Below are 26411 nucleotides of genomic sequence, written 5' to 3' on the forward strand. Positions count from 1 at the left end.
ATAAATAATTGAAAATGGGTATATATTTGTTTTTTTGTTAAGTTGCCTAATAATTATGCACAGTAATAGTCACCTGCACACACAGATATCCCCCTAAAATAGCTATAACTAAAAAACAAACTAAAAACTACTTCCAAAACTATTCAGCTTTGATATTAATGAGTTTTTTGGGTTCATTAAGAACATGGTTGTTGTTCAATAATAAAATTAATCCTCAAAAATACAACTTGCCTAATAATTCTGCACTCCCTGTACTAAATGAGGCTGCAGTATATTGGAAGGCACCATTGTCTTGTTTAACTCCTAAACCGTATGTTAGTGATAGAATATCAGTCACATAAAATCAATAGTGCTTAATGTGGCATTCTGCTAAATATATGACCTTTTATGTAGCTAGTTAATATAGCAGTATAACCAATCTAGTGCTAGCACCAATGCTACTGGACATTTAGGGGTAATGGCGCCGTCTTAAACAATGTCATATACGTAGATAATGCATATAGTTGCAGTGCAATATAAAGTTCCACTGTAAGAACATATATTTAAAACTAAGATATAAATGGTATAAATGGTTTCAGCTAGTGCAGAAAAATTAGGTCATAACACAGGAGAATTAAACAAGTTAGTATACTGATAGGGAGTAAAAACTATGATGAACTTTTAAGCTAGAAAGTAAGGTCAGTACAATATGCATATCAAGACAGGGTAGGTGCCATAACAAAGTATATATCAAGATGTAAAGACTCACAGGTGCTTGTGGAACATTTCAAACACCCAAGCCCATATGCTCTTGGGTGTAGTAACTGTATAGGTACTTTTGAGAAAAAAAAACACTGTCCTGAAAACAAATTAAATATAGAATGTATATGGAAGTGTAAAGAACATCAATATCAACATCAAACAAAATATTATGAACTGGCACTATACATCATAGATAAGCATGTAGCCAGTGTCTGTTCCTTTAAATAATTTTAGACCACTTCATAGTGTTCCCAATTAGGGAGAACGTCTCCAGAAGGTTGCCATTAGACCTGTACGTTCTTATCTGTACATCGACACACTGGGGGAGTAGTACTTAGCTACCACTCGATTCCAGCCCTTATGAGATTTAAGCCGATCCTGCACTGTTTCCCTTCCTGCCTCATGTCACCGATTAGGCTACCAAGCAGGTACTTATTAGCCTGGGGAGAGCCAGTGTTAAAGCTGAAATAGCGGGAAATCCCGCTACAATCTGAGGGCACAGAAGAGTTCACGGATCCCCAAATTAGCCCCTCCAGTAGGCAGCCTGTGGTTAGGCCGAAATAGTAAGCAGAAAGTTAACCTCCCGGATCAAAGGTGCTCCTCAGCCATCAAGTGGGGATCATATAAGTCAGCCATCGGGTTCTCTGTCCCAAACTCAGAACGTGCGCTAGTGGACTGAGCGCAGGGAGAAAGCAGTGTAGCCCCAAATTATGCTTAAGCGGCACCAGATGAGTAGATGGCCCGCAATCTCCTTGGCTGGGAGCTATAAAGCAGATGCAGGGGCCAATGGCCTCCGGGCTATCCTCACCTCCATGCCGGGCCGTCACAATCAGTGAGCGAGGGGACTCTTCTAGTTGCCCACGATGCTTCTCTGCGGTGCCTGCAGCCCCTGCTATGCTGGATGTTGGCGTTATTAGCCGACCTAGGTAGGGAGGGTGAAGGAACAGGGAGCGCTGTTGTTCCGCGGCCTGTAAGTGTCCCGCTGACTTAGACACAGCTGCCTTTATTTGGACCAGGTCAGCTAGATATGTTTGTGGCAGACTGATGCCGAGTAGAATTATAGCTGGATGTCGACTGGCGTGCTTGTCTTGCAGTGTCTCAGACGAGTGTAGAGTAGATGACAAGTCAGCCATGTGGGTGTCGTGTCTGAGTAGGTGAGCAGCGCCATCTTGGCTGCGGAGCTCCACAATGCTGGCTCTTAGACTTCCAAAATGATTGTTAGCTTTAACAATCAGTTCCTCCAGGACAGAAATAAGGTGTGCAGAAGGTTCTCCCATCCTAAGAGCTTGATAGATAAAGTGTTAAAGTTCTTAAAATACCATAGATAACGATTTTAATACCCAGATTTCAGGAGCTCAGTAAAAACACGTCTTTCCTCTGTGACAGTTGGCTCCGCCCCCCCCCCCCCCCCCCTAAGCACATTATTAAAAGGTTTTATACTGGATGTTTACATCAGTATCTGTGCATATTCTTCTTTATAGTAGTGTTTATTCCATACTTTTTTTTTAATATGCATGACAGATTTTTGTTAAGTTTAATGTACGTTTTTAATAGGGATAAGTTGCAATAAATCAATGCAGAAATTAAGCAGGCAACGCCAGCAGGATATCTGGTCATGCACAAAGAGGTAACCAAAGCAAATATTTGCACTAATGCAATTAACAATTAATATTCAATTTTCATCCAGATTTGCCCCTTTCTGAGCACTAACACCACAAAGCAAATAATCCACTCCCTTGTTATTTCCCGATTTGACTACTGCAATAACCTACTTACTGGCCTTCCTCTTTCCCACCTCTCCCCTCTTCAATCCATCCTAAATGCCTCTGCTAGGCTAATCCACTACTCCTGACGCTCTTTATCTGCTGCACCTCTCTGCGACTCCCTTCATTGGCTCCCCATTCACAGCAGAATTAAATTTAAAATTCTCACCCTTACATAAAAAGCTCTCCCCAACGCTGCTCCCCACTACCTATCCTCTCTAATAAACAATTATACTCCAGCCCGCCCACTAAGATCCAACAATGACCTGCTCCTTGCATCTTCGACTATCATCTCTTCTCATGCAACTACCCTCTGGAACTCTCTCCCTCGTGCTGTCAGGCTTTGCCCTAATCTTTCTTCCTTTAAATGCTCCCTGAAGACTTTTTTGTTCAGAGAAGCCTACCACCCAACTCAATAATAAATTAATTTCACTTACCTAACATTTCCCTCATCTAACTTTGCCTTAACATCTTTCTCAATCTTGCAGTCCTCACCTCCTGTTTCTCAACCTCCTACCCTTCTAGATTGTAAGTTCCCACAGGAATAGGGCCCTCAATTCCTCCTGTATGTGTTTGTAAATTTTGTCCTGTCTTCTACAAGTTTTATATCATTGTTTTATTTAAATGAACTGTACCTATGGACAGCACTGTGGAATATGTTGGCGCTTCATAAATAAAGTATAATAATAATAACTAGGTGCAGGTCTGAGAATATATCTCAAAAAAGTCATAAATTAAAATAATACAAACGATAAGTATTACCTAAAAATAATAATAATAAGTAATAAGATGGCTATAGAAATTGTATAATAAATCAAACTTTTAATCAAATACTTTTTCACTGTAAGTAATTATTATGGACTTGGGTGAGTATTGAAATCTGCAAATATATCAAGGGATATGCGATTGTACAGTATATACCTGGGCCTCCATTACATATGCAGCGTCGCCCGCAAAATCCTCCACCGCCAGTTTTTACGCGATTTTGGAATTACATATACGGTGTAGCATACAAGTTGCACGCGTATATTTCACCCTTCACTCTCAATTATTACTCCCATAGGCTAACATGGGACCGCGTCGTAAATCAGTATCCAATATCCAGCGCAAGGCCTTAAATGGCAAAAATGGAGAAATCTTACTCCATTTTTACCTCACCATAAAAGGCAGCCGTAGCAGGCCTTGCACTGAGTATGGGAGCACCGTAACTCCCGAAAATGCCTGCAAAAATAAACTAACACCTAACGCATGCGCAATGTCTATCTACCTGTCAACTGCAATCCCCCACCGCAATAACTAATAAAGTCTATTAACCCCTAAACCTCCATAGCCCACACCACAATAAACCTATTCTAGTATTAACCCCTAAACCGCCATAGCCCACACTGCAATAAACCTATTCTAGTATTAACCCCTAAACCGCCATAGACCACATAGCCTATTAAATGTATTAACCCCTAATCTGCCGCCGCCAATGTCACCACCACTATAATAAAGTTATTAACCCCTAAACCTAACTCTAACCCTAACACCCCTCTAACTTAAATATTATTTAAATAAATCTAAATAAATTTACTATTATTAAAGGGACAGTCTAGGCCAAAATAAACTTTCATGATTCAGATAGAGCATGTCATTTTAAACAATTTTCCAATTTACTTTTATCACCAATTTTGCTTTGTTCTCTTGGTATTCTTAGTTGAAAGCTTAACCTAGGAGGTTCATATGCTAATTTCTTAGACCTTGAAGCCCACCTCTTTCAGATTGCATTTTAACAGTTTTTCACCACTAGAGGGTGTTAGTTCACATATTTCATATAGATAACACTGTGCTCGTGCACGTGAAGTAATCTGGGAGCAGGCACTGATTGGCTAGACTGCAAGTCTGTCAAAAGAACTGAAAAAAGGGGCAGTTTGCAGAGGCTTAGATACAAGATAATCACAGAGGTTAAAAGTATATTATTATAACTGTGTTGGTTATGCAAAACTGGGAAATGGGTAATAAAGGGATTATCTATCTTTTAAAACAATAAAAATTCTGGTGTAGACTGTCCCTTTAACTAAATTATTCCTATTTAAAACTAAATACTTACCTATAAAATAAACCCTAAGATAGCTACAATGTAATTATTAATTATATTGTAGCTATTTTAAGATTTATTTTTATTTTACAGGCAACTTTGTATTTATTTTAACTAGGTACAATAGTTATTAAATAGTTATTAACTATTTAATAGCTACCTAGTTAAAATAAATTCAAATTTACCTGTAAAATAAATCCTAACCTAAGTTACAATTACACCTTACACTACACTATCATTAAATCAATTAAATTAATTAACTACAATTACCTAACATTAAATACAATTAAATAAAATAAACTAAAGTACAAAAAACCCCCACTAAATTACAGAAAATAAAAAAAAATTACAAGAAGTTTAAACTAATTGCACCTAATCTAAGCCCCCTAATAAAATAAAAAAGCCCCCCAAAATAATAAAATTTCCTACCCTATACTAAATTAAAAATAGCCCTTAAAAGGGCTTTTTGCGGGGCATTGCCCCAAAGTAATCAGCTCTTTTACCTGCAAAAAAAGAAATACAACCCCCCCCAACATTAAAACCCACCACCCACACACCCAAACTTACTCTAAAACCCACCCAATCCCCCCTTAAAAAAACCTAACACTACTCCCTTGAAGATCATCCTACCTTGAGCCGTCTTCACCCAGCCGGGCAGAAGTCTTCATCTGATCCGGGCAGAAGTCTTCATCGAATCTGGGCAGAAGAGGTCCTCCAGATGGGCAGAAGTCTTCATCCAAGCGGCATCTTCTATCTTCTTCCATCCGTCGAGGAGCGGCTCCATCTTAAAGACATCCGGCACGGAGCATACTCTTCTTACGACGTCCTAACGAAGAATGAAGGTTCCTTTAAATGACATCATCCAAGATGGCGTCCCTTCAATTCCGATTGGCTGATAGAATTCTATCAGCCAATCGGAATTAAGGTAGGAAAAATCCTATTGGCTGATGCAATCAGCCAATAGAATGCAAGCTCAATCCTATTGGCTGATTGGATCAGCCAATAGGATTTTTCCTACCTTAATTCCGATTGGCTGATAGAATTCTATCAGCCAATCGGAATTGAAGGGACACCATCTTGAATGACGTCCTTTAAAGGAACCTTCATTCTTCGTTAAGATATCATAAGAAGAGGATGCTTATTTTATAGGTAAGTATTTAGTTTTAAATAGGATTAATTTAGTTAATAATAGGAAATTTATTTAGATTTATATAAATAATATTTAAGTTAGGGGGGGTGTTAAGGTTAGGGTTAGACTTAGGTTCAGGGGTTAATAAATTTATTATAGTGGCAGCGACGTTGGCGGCGGCAGATTAGGGGTTAATACATTTAATAGGCTATGTGGGCTATGGTGGTTTAGGGGTTAATACTTGAATAGGTTAATTGCGTTGTGGGCTATGGCGGTTTAGGGGTTAATAATTAAGTTATTACTTGTGGTGTGGGTTTGATGGCGGATATAGGGGTTAATAGTTTAAATAGGCATATTGCGTTGTGGGGGGTTGTCGGTCTAGGGGTTAATACATTTATTATTAGTAGTGAGAGTGGGGATTGCGGATATAGGGGTTTTACGTGTCGGGCTTATTTTTAGCAGGCTTGTTAGACTTTTACAGGAGATTTGTTATTTTCTTTACTTCTTTTAGGCGCCGGAAGTTTCTAAAATGTCGTAAGTCACTAGTGACTCCAGAAATTTGTATTTACGCTCATTTCTGGACATCGCTAGTTTATCCGACTTACGGCACTTTATGAACTGCCGGCGGGGTTTATGTAATATCCCGATGTGCGAGGTGAAATTACGGGTGGCGCAGGTTCCCACGCTTGCACCGAAACCTGCGCCGTATATGTGATTGCGCCCCTGCTGTCTGTATGTATTATTTCATGGTCTCAGTTTATGTGATTGTACGGTATATATCTGCTGTCTGTATGTGTGATGGTATGGTATATACTTTCAATCTGTATGTGTGATTACACGGTAAATAACTGGTCTCAGTATATGTGATTATGCGGTATATACCTGCTGCCTGTGTGTGTGATTACATGGTAAATGACTGGTCTCAGTATATATGATTGTACGGTATATACATGCGGCCTGTATGGGGTGTGGTTAGGTGATAAGGTTAGTGTTGATAAGCATTTAGTAGGCTTTAATCACGTAACAACCCCCCATACCTATTAGGGGGGGGGGGGTTAGGTGATTAGGTTAGGGAAGCTTTGGGGGTAATAGTGTATTTTAGGAACAATGTTTAAAATAGTATGGATTCTTGTGTATGATGCATATTATTTTAAGTATTGTATATATATTTATTTATTATTGTAAACATAAATGTATATTTTTAAATTGATATTTATGTTACAAAGGTCATTAGTATTACAATTGTATTATTACATAACAGGCATGCAGTTATGTAATCCTATAATTATAATGCAACTGTCTTTTATAACATAAATTTAGATTTTAAAAATATATTTATATTTAAAATAATAAACACAACATGCAAGAATATCTACATTTTAATTTATATCCAATACTTAAAATAATATGCATTATACATGACCATGCATATTATTTTAAACATTGTATATATAATGTAGTCTTTAAGACACTTTAAGATGTGCCAGACCAGGATTGAAGTGACCCCATTCCTCCCAGAAGGTAGCACTCCCAAACAAGTGGTATCCCCAGGTGCCTCATCAAACTGCAGACAACATACTAAAAGGGTGACTTGATCCCCTGCACCGTTCAATCAGCACCCCTTTTAAGAATTGTTGGACCAAGGCTAAATTCCAATCTGGTGTTCAGTTCCTGGAGTCCAGCTAGGCCGGTGAGGTTTTTCCGCCCTCCGGCGGTCAGCCGCCGGCGTTTAGCACATCTCAGCGACACATTATTTATACATTGTTTATAATTTTATATAATTTTAGCAACATAGCTCCTTTAGTTATAATGGGAGTTTTGCTATTCTTTATAATTTATTGTAATCATGTAGTTTGCAGACAGTATGCAGTATGTGGGAGACAGCTGGTGGGAGACAGCTGGTGGGAGACAGCTGGGGTGTTCCAGGGGAGTGTAGTTTAGACATTATGTAAGTGCAGGTGGCATTAGGGACTTAGCTGGGCATTCCAGGGGTGTGTAGGTTGGGCATGACATAGGTGTAGGCGGTCAGGGGGAGTTAGCTGGGCACAGCATGGGGAGTGTAGCTTAGATGTGAAGTAGATATAGGCAGTTAACAGGAGTTAACAGGGCATGCTAGGGGTAGTAGGCTGCACTTTGATTCGGATAGATCGCCACCAGTGCAATATGTTAAAATCAGCTAAGTGCAGGTTGCGAGGAAGGTAGCGGCTATGTTTGTCTAGCCAGCTATTAGCTAGGAGACTTACAACCCCTGAGGTAGTTAGCCTAGGTGTAGTACAGCTTAGGTCCCGCTGGCAATATTTGGAGTGTACCTATACAGAAACTATTTTTTAGTTTCAGTGAGCGGACTGTTGGCGCCGTGTAGGCCCACTTTAATAGGGCTCACCCAGCAGCAGCAAAATGATGTCACGCTCCCATTGACTTCTATGGGAGAGACATCCCCGCTCACTGGCACTGCTTGGCCACGCCCCTTTTCTTTGAAAGTATCACCAGAGCAATTTGTGGTGAGGCCTGCGAGCCATCTCCACATTGGCCTGGCGATGTTTTAAAAATTGTCGCCAAGCAAAGAGTTAATGTCAGTTCTGGAGTAGTAAAGCACTACTGGTCCTAAGTTGAACATAGCTGTAAATCATGTGTGATGTCCCCTCCCATTGTTCCCCATTCAGTTTCAATGTCCCACTCCAGAGCAAAATCAGAGAATGCTTGAGGTCCACCCATGGCTCGTTCAACTCCACTCAAAGTCACCCAGCTCTTTACAGCCCACAAATCCTGCTCACCTCCAAGTCTAAGAAAATGTAGGGAGGTGTGCTTTACCTATGTGTTTTCCCTTTTGCAGGTTTTAAATATACAGTTCTGTACAAACCACAGAGTAAAACTAAAATTCACTGGCACTTTAGAGAATTGTATAGCTGCTGTTGTGTATCCCTTTAACAGCTTTATGCTAGTTCTATTGCTGGTATAGATATTATTTTACTCACATTGATTATAGCGTCAGTCTGGATATATTCCATGTCAGAATTGCGCAAACCCAGTTCTTTTCCTCCACGCTGTGCTGTGCTCACAATGCCAGTAGTAACGGTGTTTTGTAGGGAGAACGGACTTCCTATGGCCACCACAAACTCTCCTGGACGGAGGTCCTCTGAGCGCCCTAGCTGCAGCACCGGCAACTTTCCCTACAGAGAATGACCAATAGCATTATACACTGGAAACGTGCAAATTCAGTCTACAAGACATCAGAAACATTTAAATGGTACCATGAACACTTATAATACTAATCAAAATATTTATATACAGTCTTCCATTAACATATCGGCAGAGTCTGAACTATATTAGAACAGATTAACACCTTGTGTGCTGCAGTTGTTTTTCAATGGTAAAACTCCACACACCACTTTCCTCTAATGTGTACTTCATCTAGAGAAGACAGGACTTGTAATGTCATTGTATTTAAAAATTAATCTGTTTGGCTTTGCCGTAAATGGTAAGATAAGTGGCAAGGTTAGGCTTATGAAGTCATGTGCTCTTTCAGATTTCAGGTTTGATTTTCAGACTTTTCAGAATTATAGAAAAATTAAAGAATTTCAGAAAAGGGGGCAAATAAATAATGAATGTTGTAAAGTTGTTTTACAATGTATAATTAAAGTGACAGGCTAGTCAAAATTAAACTTTTATAATTCAGATAGGGCATGCAATTTTAAACAACTCCAATTTACTTTTATCATAAAATATGATTTGTTCTTGGTATTCTTTGTTGAAAGCTAAATCTAGGTAGGCTTGTGTGCTAATTTCTAAGCCCTCAAGGCTGCCTCTTATCTCAGTGCATTTTGACAGTTTTCACAGCTAGACAGTGCTAATTCATGTGTGCCATTTGGATAACATTGTGCTCACTCCTGTGAAGTTATTTACGAGTATGCACAGATTGGCTAAAATGCAAGTCTGTCAAGAGAACTGAAATAAGGGGGCAGTCTGCAGAGGCTTAGATACAAGATAATCACAGAGGTAAAAAATATATATTAATAACACCATGTTGTTTATGCAAAACTGGGGGATGGGTAATAAAGGGATTATCTATCTTTTTAAATAATAAAAATTCAAGAGTAGACTGTCCCTTTAAGCATTTTATAATACAATCTCACAGTGTCCCTTTAAGATTTCTTTACCAAAAGTGTGGTTTATTCATGGGACACTATGTCAGTAAAAATACTGTTAGCAAATTTAGTAAGGGAACACAAAAAAGCCTGTGATATGCATAAAAGATTAAATAACTTTTGGTAGATACATTGGTTCACATGTTTGTGCTAATAGAATTGTACTGAAGACCAAATCCCAAATCTCGCTCACTGAAAATCTCCAACAAAAATAATAAGGTGCATATTTTTATTTCTTGTGGAGATAAAGTATTAAATAACCCAACACTTCAGATAGACAAACTATATCGGCCTGTAGGTTCTCATCTACCATCAAATATATATTCCTATGTAATGAAGAGTTAATAAGAACTTTTACATTTTGATAAGAATAAAACTAGGCATTTTTAGTCTGCCTTGTCATGCAAGAAGCTGCTGGAACGTACACATATGTTTTTTATCAAACAGAATATTCACATCACCAAAAACAAAATGATGATGATGATATTCCTTCTGGGTTTGACACAAGCTCTCTGCCTATTCATTAATCAGTAGCTCCTCCCAGCAAAAGATTGACTAATACATGAGTCACCAACCATTCGCTTCTCTGAACAAAGAAACGATTTCATGAAAATCTCATTTAATCTAAAATGTGTGACTGACATCTGGTTTGTACTGAGAAATAATCACTTAGTGCATTAACAAGTTGCAAGCCGTGTAATTCACAAGTGATTCATTGTAGTTCTGCTCTAAATATTAACTCCTTGGATACCAGAACAAGCGAGTTGTAATCCTCTCTGGCATCCCAGGGGTTAATTTTCAAGTGAATCATTTTTTTCATAAACTATCTTTTCTCAGACATTCACTATACAAAGTAGAAATCATTAGATTCATGTTCAGAGCTCATAAAATATCCTTGAGTTTCTTTAAAGGGACAGTAAAAATTAAACTTAAAGTTTTAAACAGAAGCATTTTTGTAATATAATGTATTAGCAAAAATGCTTCTAATAAAACTATAGCTGTTTTAAAAGTGTATTTAAGTATGCACCGTGCACCAGCATTTTTAAACACACCACTAGCTCAGAGAGCCTAATTATGCTTATACCATTTTGAAATTACTCAATTTGTTTATTGCTGACATGATTCAAGCCCCACTGGCCCTCTAAGCAGCTGCAGTATTTAAAATGCTGGTGCACTGACAATATCTAGCTCTGCTTCACATGCACGTGCAGAGAAACATGTTAACGCTTAAACAGTGATAACTTTTATTAGAATATTTTTTTGCGATTAAATGTATATTGCAATTATGTTTCTATTCAAAGATATAATTCATCTATGTGCATTTAAATTTTGACGGGAATGTCCCTTTAAATTGATGGGATAGAGTATGAAATTGTAAATACTTTTCCAATTTACTTAAATTATCAATTTTGCTTAGTTCTCTTGGTATCCTTTTTTAAAGAGTAATCCTAGTTGAGCTCAGGAGCGGGCACGTGTTTTAAGACATCTGGCATCAGTGCTTGAAACATTGTTTATAGCAATGGTATACATAGTTGCAAACACTGCTGCCACGGACTGCTTTAGACAAGTGCACACTACTAAGCTCTACCTAGGTTTAGTCTTCAACAAAGTATACAAGAGAACAAAGCAAATTGGATAATGGAAGTAAATTGGAAACTTGTTTAAAAATGCATGCCCTATCTGAATCATGAAAGTTTAATTTTGACTTTACTGTCCCTTTAATCTCAACCGTAGTTGAGGTTTAGTTTTACATTTTAAGAATGGTCCGTTTTTATGCTGTTGCACAAGTTTGTTATGCTGAGTTGTATTCAGTTCAAGAGGGGACTATTTGACAATATTCCAGATTTCCCTAGAGGTCTGTTTTCTGGATAGTATCCAGGCAATACTCTGCACTATCATTGCTACAGGTGTTTGCTATTGAAGGTGAAGAGCACAGAAAAGAATATTTGTTTCCCAAGCAAATACTGTATTTTTTGGGAGGTAAAATGTAGATACACCCAGTGTTCCACATAAGGCCAGTTTTGTGAGCGGCTCAGCAGTGAAACAGTTAATTAGGGAACCACACCTTGCTATCTTCATCATGTAGCGTTTGTTACTTGCTCTAATTAACTGTTTCACTGCTGGGCCACTTACAAAACTATCTTTAGAGGGAACACTGGACATACCCAAGTTTATGAATCAGAGAGAAACCACTAAGCCAGAGAGATACAGTAAAATAATTGCTAGGAACGTACAATATGACCCAGACTCACATCAAATTTAAAGGTAACATTCTGTTTGATCTTTTATGTAGAAAAGGTAATAAATATATGGAAACTCCTTTCAGAAGCAGCTGTGAAAAAGTCAAGGAAACATATTTATTTGGCTCTCAAGAGAATGAATTGGTCTACACCATTACATTGTATAACACTACCTCTACCTATCATCACAATGAATCGTTTGAAGTATCTGTAAGCTACTGTGGTTGTTAATTAAAATATTAATTGTCTATAAAGAGTTAAAAAGATCATTCTTTTTAAAGGGACATGAAACCAAAACAATTTTGAAAAAGATTCCAATTTACTTCTATTAGCAAATTTGCTTAATACTCATGGTATTCTTTGTTGAAGAGATACCTAGGTGGTAGCTTGCACATGTCACTCTGGAGCACTACATGACAGGAAAAAGTGCTGCCATCTTTGTAAAACATTCTTGCAAAACTGCTGCCATATAGTACAGCAGACACGTGCACACTCCTGAGCTTACCTCTATGCTTTTCAACAAAGGATACCAAGTGATAATAGAAGTAAATTAAAAAGTTCTTTAAAATTGCATGCTTTATTTGAAAGAAAATTGTGGGTTTCATGTCCCTTTAAATGAGCAAAATGCCATATTTAGGAGGAAAAAAAGATCAAGAGTCTGGTAACTGCACGTGATGCTCTACAGAGCTTGTGCGCTTTTTCGCAGTATTTGTTTCCTCCTATTTATTTGTAACAATTTGCTTTGAAAGCAGTTTGGTTTACCAGCATAACAAATTTATAGTCAGCTCTCGTCAGTGTGAAGACGGGAATGACAGGCCTGGGAACTTTCAGAGCTGCACGCTTAACAAGTTCACTTGATACACATCAGAACACTTAGATTTCAAGGCAAAACAAATATGTTTTCCTACACATTCTTTTAAATGTATGGCAGAAACATCTGGAATATGTAATTCGATGGATCTAAATTCCATTCCAGCTTTATAAACACTTTTTTATACATAATTATCCAATGAAATCTAAGGGGATTTTTGTAAATAGTTTTAAAGTCTGAACTGGAATCTCTCTTTTATATATATATATATATATATATATATATATGTGATATTAGATTTCAGCAAGTGAGTTTGAGAGTGATGTCAGACGCCAGCGAGTGTATGGTGTGCTCAGATGGTACAGGCTACTGCGAATAAGCTATCCAAATGAACGGTGAATTGTACCACACCGGAGATAAACCTCTGGGATAAGACAGTTTCATTAGTTATTGCTGTTTTGCATATTGACTGCAGTATTCGAGTGACTGGCAGGAGAATCCGGTGGAAGTAGGGACAGTCTAGGCCAAATACTTATTGTTTATTACTTATTGTTACATACCAGACAAGTATCTTGCAATGGGTTTCACATCGATAATCTTGTAAAAAGTACATGAAACATTTAAATAATCATCATTTGTAAGGGGCCAAAAATTGGCTGCCAAGCTCCACCCACACGTTTTGTTGTGCCCAGTTAGCTGCTTGCTTGTATGACAGTTTAGCAGTGCACATTTAAAGGGACAGTCTACACCAAATTTTTTCTTATTTAAAAAGATAGATCATCCCTCTATTACCCATTCCCCTTTTTTGCATAACCAACACAGTTATATTAATATACTTTTTACTTCTGTGATTACCTTGTATCTAAGCCTTTGCAGACAGCCTCCTTATCTAAGTGCCTTTGACAGACATGCAGTGTAGTCAATCAGTGAAGACTCCTAAATAACTTCACGGGAGTGAGCACAATGTTATCTATATGACACATGTGAACTAGCACAGTCTAACTGTGAAAAACTTTTAAAATGCTCTGAGCTAGGAGGCGGGTTTCAACTGTTTAGAAATCAGTTTGAGCCTAGCTAGGTTTAGCTTTTCAAAAATACCACCAAGGGAACAAAGCAAATTTGATGATAAAAGTAAATTGGAAAGTTGTTTAAAATTGCATGCCCTATCTGAATCATGAAAGTTTAGTTTTGAGTAGACTGTCCCTTTAATATTTTTCAGTTAGCTATTTCAAATTGCACATGCACAAATCATTGTGTGCTTGTTGGAAAACATATTCACAAGTCAATCGTGATTGGAGAAACTTAACATAGCAAAATATACATGCAATAGGTGGGTGGAGCTTGGCAGCCATTTTTGGCTCCTAACAAACGAATATTTAAATGTTTCATGCACTTCTTACAAGCTTATAGATGTGGGACCAGTTACAAGATGCTCCTCTGGTATGTTACATAAGTAATCAAAATTATGTATTGGGTCTAGAGTGTCCCATTAGGTGACATTTTCAAAGAATGATGGTGGCATCCACCTTACACCCTGTCTATCTCCTGCATAAATTTAGAACTTAAACTCCGCTGCAGCCAAAACAACACTGGAATGGATGATTAATAAGAGTGTGAATGGCTTGCGAACATTGACATAACGGCATCTCCGCATACTGCTGTTTCACAAGTTTAATTACTGGCAGCGAATGACCTGTTCCTGTCGAGCACTATTGGGAAGCACAAATATACATTTAACAGACATCGTATCTAGTGTGAATTTACTTTATAACAGTAACAACATTATTCAATGGGATTTTCCTGTCACAGAGTGCCTCAGGGTTTTATTTTGCATCATGCAGAGTGTTATTTGAGATGTGATTTTTTTTTACATTCAGAATCAGAACTTATTTCCTCAGAGACTATAAAATAGCAGCACATATAATAAGACATAATGTACGGCCATTAGAGCATTGTCCTGTCCTAGTTATAGGTGACAGTCTTAGTAAAAGGCGTATTAATATGGATAAGACAGACAGGGTGACTACCACAAAGAGAGTTAATCACTAATGAATATGAATGAAATACTTGCACTTTGCCCTATGGCACAATAGTTGTTTGTATATCCTACATATGATTAAGCGATACACCAGCATGAAACGCGTCAGGGGTTACCTGCCTTGTCCACCTGCATAACAGATGTTTGCTGTTTTAACCATAAAATAAAAGTTATTTTTTACAATTTACTCTTGGAGTGCACAGATCCCTTCTTACATTTCTTGTTTTTTCTTTCCATCCTATAGATTGTTTTCCATGAGAAACTTAAAGAGTGAGCAGCAGAAAAAGAAGGCCAAGCTGGGCATGAACATTATACCTACAAGGACTTCTGGAGACATCTCCGACAAGGAGCAGTACTGATATGTGTGAGACACTGTTGGTATCTGTGAACTCTACTAGCAGTAATTTTGTGTTATTTAGCCTTGCAAGAGACACCCAGGGTCTTTCCATGGTCCAATTCTTAATCATTTTTGGCAACTTTCCAACACAATGTGTAGGTAATCCTCTTAGCAAGCCATAGCAACAATGAGTATAGTTAATATTTTAGTATTGCTGCCATAATAACTGGGAATCAGTGGTACAAGTTGGCATGTGACATAGACAGCAGCTATATATAAGTACCTTTGGCTTGATTTTGATAAGGGCAATATCTGCCTTCTCGTCCACATCAATTATTTTGGCATCATAGGTTGACCCATCACTGCGCTCCACCTTTAAACGATTTTTGTTGGTCACTACATGAGCATTGGTAATTATCAATCCATCCTCTGATACTATGAAACCGGAGCCACTGGCAGCTGGGACCTCTCTTTTGAAGAAAGAAAGTCTATGAAAGAAGAAAATCTATTAAGTCAGGAAAAGGGTATCTCGACTGTTGTAGGGAAAGGGGAATTATGGGTAAGAGAGAAAGCTATTGAGAGAGAAAATAAGAGTATATAAAGGAAAATAGCAGATAGTGACACATCCTTAAAGAAAGTTAACAAAAGTATTAGCCACACAGAAGATTTACACAAACAGATGCACATTACAATTAATATAAATTACAAACTTTGACCAATTCTCAAAATCTGTGGATACATTAAGCTGAATAATATAGAATTATTTGATATTTGACTATTTTCATGGTATAATCCAATTCTAGATGAGCTAAAATTGATAATGGGTGGATTCTAAACAGCTCCTAACTAACAAGTAATATTTCCTGAAATATTATTAACCAACTTTTTCAAAACATTTTTTCCCAGAGAAAATAAGGGGGGTGGGGGGATAACTATTTTTGTTTGCATGTAAAATAGTTGGTTTGTTATTGCTATTATTAAATATGAGAATTTAAAATAATTGATACAATATATTGTTTCTATTTTTTAAATGTGGACTGTATATTGTAGATATAAAACCAGATGAAAGTGTTTCCCTTCATACAACTGGCATTTGATTATCACTGGAAACTAAACTATGTATGACTTGTGTGCCAGCCTCAGATAGGACTACCAACAGACTTCTATAAAATTGATATTTTTAACATTACAGGGAGAGTATAGTTTTTCATGGTAATGAATGTGTGTGCCACTGGAGTGAAATGCAAATGTTGACAATCTGCTGATAGACTTTCATCACAGGCTAGAGATGAGGGAGTGAAAGATATTTTGGACAGTCATTCACTTCGATATCATTTGGCTGTTACTCAGGTGCACACTATAGACCCTGTCCACTAGAGTGGTGCTGAAAATTGACACTTTCCTTTCTATTAAGACTTTTTAAGCCAAGTAAACTGTATCTTATGTAAACTAAGAATTTCCTAAATATAAGGCCCTACACATTCTTACACTATATAAGCTATGAAGTTATTTGTACTTTATAGTGTATCTATGTGTGATATCTAATACACTACTACAGAAAACAAAACTGCCTTGAATATTATTTGAACCTGAAAAATTAAACATAGTACAATGTTCCCTATCTCCTGAGCTACTTGCAGTGTTGATAACTCCTGTAGTGCAGTGCTTTCCAAACTGTGTGTCGTGACACGTTAGTGTGTCGGCAGGAGTGTGTAGGTGTTTCCCTGCCTCAGCACTAATTTATTTTAATTTTAAATTTTTGTAAAAAAACATTTTTGGTTTCCGACTTTCTGCCTGCCTGCTACGCATATCACGTGGTTGACACGTGATTGATACCTAGTGGGTCACAGATCATCTTAACCTATTGGCGCAGCTCAGTGGGAAGTGAAACTATTCCCATTGGTGGCTTTGGCGGCACATTGGCTCCTAACTGCACCTGTAGTCTCTTCAATCGGCTCGTGACTGCACGTGTAGTCAGTGAGTGAGACAGCAGTGTGTTTGCAGCACGAGCAGTAATCAATTGGACTTGCAGAGCTCTGAGGGCGGCAGCTTAAACGCTGAGCTAAAGTCAGAAGTCAAAGTGTTTTGTTTTTTTGCAGCTAGGTCCCAGTAGTGCATTGCTGCTCCTGCTCTGGATATATGGATAGGAAGTGGAAGTTTTAAAATGCTTGATGATGAAATGCAAGTGTCTTTATCTAATATTCCACCAAATATTCAGAAACTGTAATAATCCCATCAACCTAATACATCCCGTTAAAATAAGTAGCTATTGATGTTATTAAACTTTATTTTTAATTCTTGCACATACTTACTGTTACTTGTAAATACATTTTGTTATTATATAATTTATGTTTGTGTCCGTATCTCTTAAAACACGTTAGTTTAACCTCCTGTTTGCCAGTACAACTGAATTACTGTGTCGCAAAATGATGTAGGTCTAAAAAGTGTGTCACCAACATGAAAAGCTCTGCTGTAGTGGCTTTGGACATCATAATTATACCACATACAGAAAAAGACAGTCATGTAAGAAAACAGGTTAAATGTGTTTGCATGCAAGCGCTCTATACAAATTATTTTCAAAACACATTTGATTGTCCTTGCCCAACATGAACTAAAAATCTATTTACAAATTTACAATAACTAATAAAATTAAAAGGGGAAAATATAAACTCCTTTGAATGGGATTTGTATCGTAATTCACTCCAGAAGCAAAGTGCTCTCCTGAACAATCTGAATGCTTGTTAAAGTTTTTGTCGTTTTTTAACTCTCTATGCAAACTATCTTCACAAGAGATTTATTTATTCTAAACCATGCAGATTTTTTTCTTTATTCACCAATTTCGCTCTTCTAATTTCTGAAAAAGAAATGTTCTAGGCTACCTCTTGTGCATATAAATCTACATTTAGATGGCGTGTAAGCAGGACTGAAAATGTTTACTAGCTCCAGGATAGTATGAAAATGCAACAGATAAGAAATTAGGCTTTTTCCTAAATGTAATATTAATAAAAAGAATCGACTAGTAAACTACAGTTATATTTTCCAGATCTGTATATAAGCAAACAAGGTGAAATTATAACCTCTTAATGTCTGTTTGGCTTGGCCAGCTCAGGTCCGTAAAACTATACAAAAATGAAAAACTCCATATTGCATATAGGGACATCTTTTTAGCAATTTAAGTTAAAAACATAACCACCATAATCAATAGGTCCCAACCATCCTAACATTTAAATTCAGTGTAAAAGTGTTACTGAAAATCCTTTGTGTACATGCAAAAATGTAAAGAATTTCGACATTTATTCTACTATACTGAAGCAGTTAAAATTGTAGTTTAACACAAAATTTATTAAAATACTACTTTATGAGATCTATTTTTCCCCAATTTTTACAAAAAAAATAGTATGTTGGTTATGGCTGTAGCATTGTCTAAAAAACTAATGTAACCATATGGAAAACCATTTTTTTTTTCTTTTCATAAAACCAGTTAAAAATGTAAAGCTGTTGACAGATTTAGAAGTTCGGGTGCTAGAACAAATGTTGTTGCTTAGCATCCCTCTGCCCTCTAGAGCTGTTACTAATGATAACTCTGTGTTAGAAAAGAAATAAGAGATCACAAGCAAATGCCTAATTGCAACACCATATAACCGCAGGGGTAGTATTTAGTTCCGTTGATAGTGCTGCTAAATGCCTCTATGGTTTATGCACAAACATTATACAATTTATGGAAGTAAAGTCAAAATAAAAAGCACATGAAAGTAATGTTTTTTTTCATGAGCTGAAGGTTGGGTAATGCTGATTTACAAATCAAATAACATTGCATAAAAGCTACACATTACTCAGTATTTATTTTTATGCATAAAAGAAACCACTATGTCCTTAGGCACAGGTTTATTTGGTAATTTTTCATCCCAGCTGTGCTTGGTAAAGTTACCTCTAACGTGCCCACTTCTGTTAGCCCACAAACATATTTGTTCAAGAACACTCTATGCTAGGAGGGTTGAACCTACAGCACTATGAATCCAAAACAAATTTGATGCCGTTCTACCATCATACTGATTGGTTTACTTGGTCTAAGAAAAATTGCATTCCTTTATTTTCCTTATGGGTCCATGCAATCTGTGAAGAGATAGATAGAAGTAACATGGACAGTTGAAAGATTTTTTTAGACTCCATGGATACCCAGTACAATTTCAGTTGTAGAGGTTGCTAAAAATGTTGAGTGGACCATCTTATAAAATGCTCTTTGAGAGAAGGTCCCCTAGGCAGTTATCTAATAAGAAATCCAGACCCTGGTAGCATAGAAGAGATGTAATGAAGTATAATAAGGCAGAGAACGATATCAATATTCTATCCTAAAAACCAAGCTAATAACTCTTTGTTTCAAGTTATACATATTGTCTGGAGTCCCATGTGTGTTGCATAGAGCTAAAGAACATAAAGAGCAATGAAACCATGTTTTATAATAAAGCCTTATAGTAATTTACATAGCACACATAATTCCCTGGTCCTCGTTGTTAATAACTCCCAGATGTGACCTCTGCTGTACCTAACATGTCTAGTATAGGGTTTAAGTGTCCCCATGTGAACCATGTCTTACACATCCCAGCAGTGTACTTACAAGCGGAACAGCTCGATGTGCACGACAGCTGGCGCAATCTTCTCCACAACATCAGCAATAAAATTGTATTTGTACCGTGGGCTGTCAGGATCCTTCTGACCTACAATCAGAAAGCACAAAGTATAGAGCAATATTGCTGAGAGCTGTACTGCAAGGCACAGGATAGAGTATGAAAAAGAATACAGTACAGCACAGAGCATAATTCACAATGACATAGGGACATTATAGTACCTGTGCTAAGAAGGACAATATATTACGTAGAACACTACAGCACATAGAAAGTGAATTCAGTAAGTTCAGCATAAAACAAAATATTATACAGCAGTACAGTAAACAATGTATTACAAGAAACTACAGCACAGAGATCATTATATAGGGAATCAGCTAGAGTACCCTATAGCACAGAGCACAGTATGCAATATGACACATATAACAACACAGGGATCATTATATAGGGAATCAGCTAGAGTACCCTATAGCACACAGCACAGTATGCAATATGACACATATAACAACACAGATATCATTATACAGGGGATCAGCTAGAGTACCCTATAGCACAGAGCACAGTCTGCAATATCACACATATAACAACACAGAGATCATTATATAGGGGATCAGCTAGAGTACCCTATAGCACAGAGCACAGTATGCAATATCACACATATAACAACACAGAGATCATTATATAGGGGATCAGCTAGAGTACCCTATAGCACAGAGCACAGTATGCAATATGACACATATAACAACACAGAGATCATTATATAGGGGATCAGCTAGAGTACCCTATAGCACAGAGCACAGTATGCAATATCACACATATAACAACACAGAGATCATTATATAGGGGATCAGCTAGAGTGCCGTATAGCACAGAGCACAGTATGCAATATGACACATATAACAACACAGATATCATTATATAGGGAATCAGCTAGAGTACTGTATAGCTACAGAGCACAGTATGCAATATGACACATATAACAACACAGAGATCATTATATAGGGGATCAGCTAGAGTACCGTATAGCACAGAGCACAGTATGCAATATCACACATATAACAACACAGATATCATTATATAGGGGATCAGCTAGAGTACCCTATAGCACAGAGCACAGTATGCAATATGACACATATAACAACACAGAGATAATTTATATTGGTGATCAGCTAGAGTACCGTATAGCACAGAGCACAGTATGCAATATGACACATATAACAACACAGAGATCATTATATAGGGAATCAGCTAGAGTACCCTATAGCACAGAGCACAGTATGCAATATGACACATATAACAACACAGAGATCATTATATAGGGAATCAGCTAGAGTACCGTATAGCACAGAGCACAGTATGCAATATGACACATATAACAACACAGATATCATTATATAGGGGATCAGCTAGAGTACCATATAGCACAGAGCACAGTATGCAATATGACACATATAACAACACAGAGATCATTATATAGGGAATCAGCTAGAGTACCGTATAGCACAGTGCACAGTATGCAATATGACATATATAACAACACCGAGATCATTATATAGGGGATCAGCTAGAGTATCGTATAGCACAGAGCACAGTATGCAATATGACACATATAACAACACAGAGATCATTATATAGGGAATCAGCTAGAGTACCCTATAGCACAGAGCACAGTATGCAATATGACACATATAACAACACAGAGATCATTATATAGGGAATCAGCTAGAGTACCGTATAGCACAGAGCACAGTATGCAATATGACAGATATAACAACACAGAGATCATTATACAGGGAATCAGCTAGAGTACCGTATAGCACAGAGCACAGTATGCAATATCACACATATAACAACACAGAGATCATTATATACTTGATCAGCTAGAGTACCCTATAGCACAGAGCACAGTATGCAATATCACACATATAACAACACAGAGATCATTACATAGGGAATCAGCTAGAGTACCATATAGCACAGAGCACAGTATGCAATATGACACATATAACAACACAGAGATCATTATATAGGGGATCAGCTAGAGTACCCTATAGCACAGAGCACAGTATGCAATATGACACATATAACAACACAGAGATCATTATATAGGGGATCAGCTAGAGTACCGTATAGCACAGAGCACAGTATGCAATATGACACATATAACAACACAGAGATCATTATATAGGGGATCAGCTAGAGTACCCTATAGAACAGAGCACAGTATGCAATATCACACATATAACAACACAGAGATCATTTATATTCGTGATCAGCTAGAGTATTGTATAGCACAGAGCACAGTATGCAATATGACACATATAACAACACAGAGATCATTATATAGGGGATCAGCTAGAGTACCCTATAGCACAGAGCACAGTATGCAATATCACACATATAACAACACAGAGATCATTACATAGGGAATCAGCTAGAGTACCATATAGCACAGAGCACAGTATGCAATATGACACATATAACAACACAGAGATCATTATATAGGGGATCAGCTAGAGTACCCTATAGCACAGAGCACAGTATGCAATATGACACATATAACAACACAGAGATCATTATATAGGGGATCAGCTAGAGTACCGTATAGCACAGAGCACAGTATGCAATATGACACATATAACAACACAGAGATCATTATATAGGGGATCAGCTAGAGTACCGTATAGCACAGAGCACAGTATGCAATATCACACATATAACAACACAGAGATCATTATATAGGGAATCAGCTAGAGTACCATATAGCACAGAGCACAGTATGCAATATGACACATATAACAACACAGAGATCATTATATAGGGGATCAGCTAGAGTACCCTATAGCACAGAACACAGTATGCAATATGACACATATAACAACACAGAGATCATTATATAGGGGATCAGCTAGAGTCCCCTATAGCACAGAGCACAGTATGCAATATCACACATATAACAACACAGAGATCATTATATAGGGGATCAGCTAGAGTACCCTATAGCACAGAGCACAGTATGCAATATGACACATATAACAACACAGAGATCATTATATAGGGGATCAGCTAGAGTACCCTATAGCACAGAGCACAGTATGCAATATGACACATATAACAACACAGATATCATTATATAGGGGATCCGCTAGAGTATCGTATAGCACAGAGCACAGTATGCAATATTACATATATAACAACACAGATATCATTATATAGGGGATCAGCTAGAGTACCCTATAGCACAGAGCACAGTATGCAATATGACACATATAACAACACAGAGATCATTATATAGGGGATCAGCTAGAGTACCCTATAGCACAGAGCACAGTATGCAATATGACAAATATAACAACACAGATATCATTATATAGGGGATCAGCTAGAGTACCCTATAGCACAGAGCACAGTATGCAATATGACACATATAACAACACAGAGATCATTATATAGGGAATCAGCTAGAGTACCGTATAGCACAGAGCACAGTATGCAATATGACAGATATAACAACACAGAGATCATTATACAGGGAATCAGCTAGAGTACCGTATAGCACAGAGCACAGTATGCAATATCACACATATAACAACACAGAGATCATTATATACTTGATCAGCTAGAGTACCCTATAGCACAGAGCACAGTATGCAATATCACACATATAACAACACAGAGATCATTACATAGGGAATCAGCTAGAGTACCATATAGCACAGAGCACAGTATGCAATATGACACATATAACAACACAGAGATCATTATATAGGGGATCAGCTAGAGTACCCTATAGCACAGAGCACAGTATGCAATATGACACATATAACAACACAGAGATCATTATATAGGGGATCAGCTAGAGTACCGTATAGCACAGAGCACAGTATGCAATATGACACATATAACAACACAGAGATCATTATATAGGGGATCAGCTAGAGTACCCTATAGCACAGAGCACAGTATGCAATATCACACATATAACAACACAGAGATCATTTATATTCGTGATCAGCTAGAGTATTGTATAGCACAGAGCACAGTATGCAATATGACACATATAACAACACAGAGATCATTATATAGGGGATCAGCTAGAGTACCCTATAGCACAGAGCACAGTATGCAATATCACACATATAACAACACAGAGATCATTACATAGGGAATCAGCTAGAGTACCATATAGCACAGAGCACAGTATGTAATATGACACATATAACAACACAGAGATCATTATATAGGGGATCAGCTAGAGTACCCTATAGCACAGAGCACAGTATGCAATATGACACATATAACAACACAGAGATCATTATATAGGGGATCAGCTAGAGTACCGTATAGCACAGAGCACAGTATGCAATATGACACATATAACAACACAGAGATCATTATATAGGGGATCAGCTAGAGTACCCTATAGCACAGAGCACAGTATGCAATATCACACATATAACAACACAGAGATCATTATATAGGGAATCAGCTAGAGTACCATATAGCACAGAGCACAGTATGCAATATGACACATATAACAACACAGAGATCATTATATAGGGGATCAGCTAGAGTACCCTATAGCACAGAACACAGTATGCAATATGACACATATAACAACACAGAGATCATTATATAGGGGATCAGCTAGAGTCCCCTATAGCACAGAGCACAGTATGCAATATCACACATATAACAACACAGAGATCATTATATAGGGGATCAGCTAGAGTACCCTATAGCACAGAGCACAGTATGCAATATGACACATATAACAACACAGAGATCATTATATAGGGGATCAGCTAGAGTACCCTATAGCACAGAGCACAGTATGCAATATGACACATATAACAACACAGAGATCATTATATAGGGGATCAGCTAGAGTACCGTATAGCACAGAGCACAGTATGCAATATGACACATATAACAACACAGATATCATTATATAGGGGATCAGCTAGAGTACCCTATAGCACAGAGCACAGTATGCAATATGACACATATAACAACACAGATATCATTATATAGGGGATCCGCTAGAGTATCGTATAGCACAGAGCACAGTATGCAATATTACATATATAACAACACAGATATCATTATATAGGGGATCAGCTAGAGTACCCTATAGCACAGAGCACAGTATGCAATATGACACATATAACAGCACAGAGATCATTATATAGGGGATCCGCTAGAGTATCGTATAGCACAGAGCACAGTATGCAATATCACACATATAACAACACAGAGATCATTATATAGGGGATCAGCTAGAGTACCCTATAGCACAGAGCACAGTATGCAATATCACACATATAACAACACATAGATCATTATATAGGGGATCAGCTAGAGTATCGTATAGCACAGAGCACAGTATACAATATGACACATATAACAACACAGAGATCATTTATATTCGTGATCAGCTAGAGTATCGTATAGCACAGATCACAGTAAGATAGTGCCTAGCTATAACATGTATAATGTGTAAGTTGTACAGCTGTGTTATTCTGTGTAGTTGTGTGACTCAGTGAGATAGTGCCTTGCTATAACATATATAATGTGTAAGTTGTACAGCTGTGTTATTCTGTGTAGTTGTGTGACTCAGTGAGATAGTGCCTAGCTATAACATATATAATGTGTAAGTTGTGCAGCAGTGTAATGCTGTGTAGTTGTGTAACTCAGTGAGATAGTGCCTAGCTATAACATATATAACTGTGTAAGTTGTACAGCTGTGCTATTCTGTGTAGTTGTGTGACTCAGTGAGATAGTGCCTAGCTATAACATATATAATGTGTAAGTTGTGCAGCAGTGTTATGCTGTGTAGTTGTGTAACTCAGTGAGATAGTGCCTAGCTATAACATATATAACTGTGTAAGTTGTACAGCTGTGTTATTCTGTGTAGTTGTGTAACTCAGTGAGATACTGCCTAGCTATAATGTGTAAGTTGTACAGCTGTGTTATTCTGTGTAGTTGTGTAACTCAGTGAGATAGTGCCTAGTTATAGCATATTATATAACTGTATAAGTTGTACAGCTGTGTTATTCTGTGTAGTTGTGTAACTCAGTGAGATAATGCCTGGCTATAACATATTATATCACTGTGTAAGTTGTGCAGATCATGTGTAACTCAGTGAGATAATGCCTGGCTATAACATATTATATCACTGTCTGTGTAAGTTGTGCAGATCATGTGTGACTCAGTGAGATAGTACCTGGCTATAACATATTATATCACTGTGTAAGTTGTGCAGATCATGTGTGTCTCAGTGAGATAATGCCTGGCTATAACATATTATATCACTGTCTGTGTAAGTTGTGCAGATCATGTGTGACTCAGTGACATAGTACCTGGCTATAACATATTATATCACGGTGTAAGTTGTGCAGATCATGTGTGTCTCAGTGAGATAGTACCTGGCTATAACATATTATATAACTGTCTGTGTAAGTTGTGCAGATCATGTGTGTCTCAGTGAGATAGTACCTGGCTA

The 26411-nt window shown here is 37.4% G+C and overlaps 1 protein-coding gene across 3 annotated transcripts in view; it reads right to left on the reverse strand.

Annotated features, from left to right (window-relative positions):
• Nucleotides 1–26411, reverse strand: part of HTRA1 (HtrA serine peptidase 1) — a 69105-nt gene that overhangs the window by 31710 nt on the left and 10984 nt on the right. For all 3 annotated transcript variants that reach the window (XM_053692620.1, XM_053692621.1, XM_053692622.1), the window contains exons 3-5: nt 19900–19999; nt 15568–15772; nt 8689–8883 (exon numbers count right to left, since the gene is read on the reverse strand). In XM_053692620.1, the coding sequence (XP_053548595.1) occupies nt 8689–8883; nt 15568–15772; nt 19900–19999 (500 nt within the window). The remainder of the gene's footprint in view (nt 1–8688; nt 8884–15567; nt 15773–19899; nt 20000–26411) is intronic.

Source organism: Bombina bombina, chromosome 9 (assembly GCF_027579735.1).
Source record: "Bombina bombina isolate aBomBom1 chromosome 9, aBomBom1.pri, whole genome shotgun sequence".
NCBI lineage: Eukaryota > Metazoa > Chordata > Amphibia > Anura > Bombinatoridae > Bombina > Bombina bombina.